This window comes from Penaeus chinensis, chromosome 36 (genome assembly GCF_019202785.1).
Source record: "Penaeus chinensis breed Huanghai No. 1 chromosome 36, ASM1920278v2, whole genome shotgun sequence".
NCBI lineage: Eukaryota > Metazoa > Arthropoda > Malacostraca > Decapoda > Penaeidae > Penaeus > Penaeus chinensis.
Genome location: NC_061854.1, coordinates 3,397,027 through 3,402,026, shown reverse-complemented (window position 1 = coordinate 3,402,026; position 5,000 = coordinate 3,397,027). Strand labels below are relative to the sequence as shown.

The 5,000-nt window shown below is 46.8% G+C and overlaps 2 protein-coding genes across 2 annotated transcripts in view; one reads left to right on the top strand and one right to left on the bottom strand.

The window, feature by feature from the left end:
- LOC125044636 overlaps positions 1–5,000 on the top strand; it is a 119,856-nt gene that overhangs the window by 13,525 nt on the left and 101,331 nt on the right. The gene's annotated exons all lie outside the window — the stretch shown is intronic.
- Positions 1–5,000, bottom strand: part of LOC125044981 — a 26,647-nt gene that overhangs the window by 43 nt on the left and 21,604 nt on the right. Inside the window, exons 2-6 of the mRNA XM_047641978.1 lie at positions 4,170–4,235; positions 3,314–3,471; positions 2,141–2,299; positions 1,547–1,764; positions 1–1,345 (exon numbers count right to left, since the gene is read on the bottom strand). The exon at positions 1–1,345 is cut by the window's left edge and continues 43 nt beyond it. Coding sequence (XP_047497934.1) covers positions 1,036–1,345; positions 1,547–1,764; positions 2,141–2,299; positions 3,314–3,471; positions 4,170–4,235 — 911 coding nt within the window. The 3' untranslated portion in view covers positions 1–1,035. The remainder of the gene's footprint in view (positions 1,346–1,546; positions 1,765–2,140; positions 2,300–3,313; positions 3,472–4,169; positions 4,236–5,000) is intronic.

The window sequence follows — 5,000 nt, the reverse complement described above, 5'->3', positions numbered from 1 at the left end:
AGACGAGGGCACCGTTCTTCACACACAGGAACACGACCTGAGGGAAACATCGAGGAAACATATATATATACCCTCTACGGTATTCTTACAATATTTAATCTACACTGCAGTTGTATAATGTCACTGGCATCGCACAGTTCCGTTCTATATACAAATAGTAAACCTATGATCATTTTTGGCAGCTTTATAAAAACACCAAATATATATATATATATTCATATATAAATATCACAATGACTTCGGCAATGATTTGTCGTGCGTTCCCATGGCAAATTAAAATGTGCAATTTACCAAGGATGACTCATCTGCCTTAAGTTTATATGATACCTGCCAATGAAACTTCAATTTAAAAGAAAATAATACAAGTAATACTTATGAAATGGAGACAGATCAAGAAGATCAAACTGTAAAACAAATACATAGAATTGAATCATTGACCTGTGCTGGTTGCGCGCGCCCGTAACACGTGAGCGTCGCGTTGGTAAATAGGGTTTATTTGGTAACGTGGCTGGAGTCGCAGAAATACTTGTCATGGTTTTCTCTCCACTTCCCCCATTTATTCCTCGCTCTTGCTCTCTTCCTTCACTTATTTTGCATTCGAGGACCACAAAACAATTATTTTTTTTTAAGTGAAAAAACCGTACTGAAAAAAAACTCTTATACACCTGAAGAGCTTTCGTACTGACGTCACAGAGACTGACATCCTCCCCCATCACAAGCCACAGAGCGGATGGGGGGGGGCGGGGAGATGAGGATGTCCCTGGTGCAAGGAGAGGGCGGAGGATGTCCCACATGTTGTCCCGCTCGCAGATGCTGTGGGTTGGGGGAAGAGAGGCAGTGTGGGTATTCTTGGGTCTTGAGGCTCTGGCAGTTGGAAAAAAGGGGCGATGTTGGAGACAAGTCGTAGATACGTGATGTAGATAGGTGTGAAAAAATTGTGAAAAATATAGTTGAATGTTTATGCGAAAGTGGAATTCGTGATGGCGAGAAAAGGGTCCCAAGACTTGGAGAGCGAAGGAGCGTGGCCATCGACTCTTAGAGAAGCACGCTAAGGATGCGCTTGAGCGTGAGCGTCGGCCGATGCTCCGTGGCCAGACTCATGATGGACTTGCTGCGGTTCCTCAGCCGGTGCCTGAGCGTCCCCCCTGCCCCGCCGCCTTCGGCCAGGCCTCCGCCCTCCGTGCTGGCGCTCAGGACGTTGGTGGTGGAGGCGGCGTGGTGGAGGGACCGCTTCGAGGAAGGCAGTGTCCTGCTGCTTCCGACTCCTCCGCTCCAGCCTCCTCGCCGGCGGTACACCAGCCACTGGGTCATGAGCGCCCCTGTGTGAGGCACCACCCAGGACGACCTGGAGGAAGAGCAAGTCGTTAATAGTCTCGGATGTTCTGGCGACTTTTTGGTAGAGTGGCAACACCCTTGCGTGCACATTTTCAGCTCTGAATGCATTGGAATTAACACGGAAAAAGCACCCGTTAGATAATCTGTAATCAATCTATTTCTAATAAAAAAAAATACGAAAGGAACGCCCATCTTGCAATCGAAGACCTACCTGACGGTGGACGCGTATCCCTTTTCCCTGAGCGCCGCCAGCAGGTCCGAGGCGCCGACGTCCCTCGGGGAGGCGCGGGAGTCGAGCAGCGGGTACGTGGCGTCGCTAGTGAGCACGGGCGTCCCCGGGAACAGACTTCTGAGGGAATCCGCTGGGCCGTGCACCGTGACCTCCGTGGCCCGGTGCAGGGAGCATGTCACCACCACCAGCGTCGTGCCCTGGAACGAGGCCAGTGCGCGCTGTCATGGCTGTCGTCATTCATTATGTCATTTAGCATTCATGTCCGAGAGACCTTGATCGCACGGTGATGACTTTTTGTTTGTTTATTATGAACCGCATAAACCGTCTATTCCATAACATTTCCACAATCGGAGATATTACCTCGTTAAATAATAATAATAGTAATAATAGTAATAATAGTAGTAGTATTAGTACTAATAGTAGTAGTAATTAAAACTGAATAAATACTTACCATACTCGGCCCCCTAACCTCCCTCCCCCCCCCTAAATCAACCACCACACGCACCGCCAGTGCCCCCCCCCCTCCCCACCTCCCTCAAACCATCCCATGCCTCCGGGTCGCACTGACGTTACCTTGTTGGAAGGCGGGCGGTAGACGGAGGAGGTGGAGCCGTTGTGGGCGGGGAAGATGTGGGTGAGGAGTCCCGCGAAGGAGAGTCTGCGTCGCCGGCGGGTGTGCACTTTGAGGGTGTCGCCGTCGCCGCCGCCGAGGGTGAACCTCCGGCTGCCGTTCTGCTCGACACGGAAATAAAAGAGCGGGGGTTTTAGAGACAGATGGCGTGGAGGGAGGGAGGGAGGGAGGGAGGGAGGGAGGGAGGGAGGGAGGGAGGGAGGGAGGACGGAGGGGAGGGAGGGAGGGAGGGTGGGAGGGAAGGAGGGAAGGAGGGAGGGAGGTAGAGAGGGTGGGAGGGAGGGAGAGAGGGTGGGAGGGAGGGAGGGAGGAAGGGAGTGAGTGAGTGAGTGAGTGAGTGAGTGAGTGAGTGAGTGAGTGAGTGAGTGAGTGAGTGAGTGAGTGAGTAAGTGAGTGAGTGAGTGAGTGAGGGAGGGAGGGGGAGGGTGGGAGGGTGGGTGGGTGGGGTGGGAGGGAGGGTGGGAGGGTGGGAGGAGGGGAGGGAGGGGGGAGATGCCATGAGAACGACACAGTGAAAGGCGCGGGGAAGGTGTGAATTAAGTTAGTTGTATCAGTCGTAAGAAAAAAATATATTTTTCCTTTTCTTCTTTCTTTTTTCTTTTGCTTCTTCAATTTCTTCTTCTTCTCCTCCTCCTCCTCCTTCTTTAATCATGGGCTTTCCATTTAACATCTGCTGCGTTCGTTTGACAGGAATAAAGAGGGAATGTTGTAGTTTAATTTGTAGACATGTATATGCAGTGTGCTTCTGGATGTGGAATGTCGAATGAGCGAAAGGTAAATATAGGCTGATGGTCAGGAAAGTAGAAGAATTAAGCATGTCAATAATTAAGCAAGTAAAGGCGATTTTATATATAACACTTTATATTTATACCATTTTTGCACAGAGATGCATATTGCAAAAAAATGAAATACACACACAAGCACACACACACATACATACACACGCACACACACAAAGACACACACACACACACACACACACACACACACACACACACACACACACACACACACACACACACACACACACACACACACACACAAACACAAACTCCGACGTCTATCCATCATAAGCAGACGCACATAAACTTGTCTAAACTCGTGTATAAACTCACGCTCGATGACTGAAATGACCTCGGAACACAGGAGGTCAGAGAGGGCATCCCGGGGCCCCTGGCGTGAAGGAGGTCATTTACCAGGTCAAGTCGGGTCAGTTCCTCAAGGAGACGGCTGACCATCACCTCTCCTTCGTGAGCAGGATATAGCATGTCACCTGCAACATGGATAAGAATATAGAACAAAGAAGAATAAGAAAATATATATATGAGCAGTCAAGGCAAAGGAAAATATAGCATGTCAAAAAAATTATATACGAATGTCATTCAATCTAGAGAATATCAACTTTCACATGAACAAAAATACATATGTATATTATTAGTAAAGCTTTATAAAAAAGATGAAACCAAGACGGAAAATCCCAGTCTAAAAAAAAAGGAATTTAAAAAAAGCAGTTTTCGAACCGCGAACCGAGCACATGCAGAATAGAAACCGAACCTACCCTGCGTACCCACAGCCAGCCAAAGTAAATTAGCGTGAGAAATCTTACCCGAAGCCAAGGACACATCATCCAGGGTACGGAATGAGACAATACACTTTCATTAAAATAAACTCGTAGGGTTAAGCCATTACAGAACTCGCCTGTAGATAGGTAATGAGCCTCGTAGGAGTATGGAACTTTCCTGTTGATAGGTTGTGAGTCACGTAGAAGTATAGAACTCGCCTGTTGATAGGTAATAACCCACGTCTCATTACCTGTAGACAGGTAATGAGACAGGAATATAGAACTCATCTCTAGATAGGTAGTGAGCCACGTAGCAGAATATAACTTACCTGAAGATAGGTAATTAGCCACGTAGGAGTACAGAACTCACCTGTAGAGAGGTAGTGGCCAATTAGGAATATAGAACTCACCTGTAGATAGGTAGTGAGCCACGTAGGGAAACACGCGACCGTCCCGAACCCTGCCACGTTCTCCAACTGTAATGACGTAATGGTGATGTTATTTGTACATAAGCCCATGACAAATTGCAGCGACGAATGAGGCAAGGCATAATAATGATTGAGCGTCAGTGGTATTTTCCTTGGAAAGGCTGTTTTAGGGTCGTGACGAGAGTTAAATGTGTCATTATGTTATTAGGCTGTTTTATCTTTTACTGTATCTGTGTGGAAATCTGTAAACCTCATCTGTGAACAACGGTGGAGTAAATAGTCATACACATGAAAATTCAACGCACAGTTTAGATTATACAAAAGATTAACCATTATATTCTTGACGGTGTAACATTCACGTTGTTATAACAAAACCGTAAAAAAACATAACGGATCTGCACAGATCATATAGATATATATGTATGTATGTATGCATGTATGGATATATATGTATATATATATGTATATATATATATATATTATTTTATTTTACACCATACAAAACAACACAAGGCACGCGTATAAAATCACATGAATAGAGAGAGGTAAAAAAAACGATCTCGCTTTCAAACAGATGCGGGCGCTGTCGAAATACAAATCACGAGAAAGGCAGAAGGCGCTGCCGGTACACGCACAGAACTCCACCCTCGTCTCTCATTCGCTCTGACCTACACCCAAGGACACCTGTCTCGTTAAACCTGAACTCACTGGCATACGCACGTCTTTATTTACATGCACGGCGAATACAATGGATAAACACGCACGAGGTGCACGTTAAGATCCGTATGTTAACAAATGACATGTGGGGTGTGC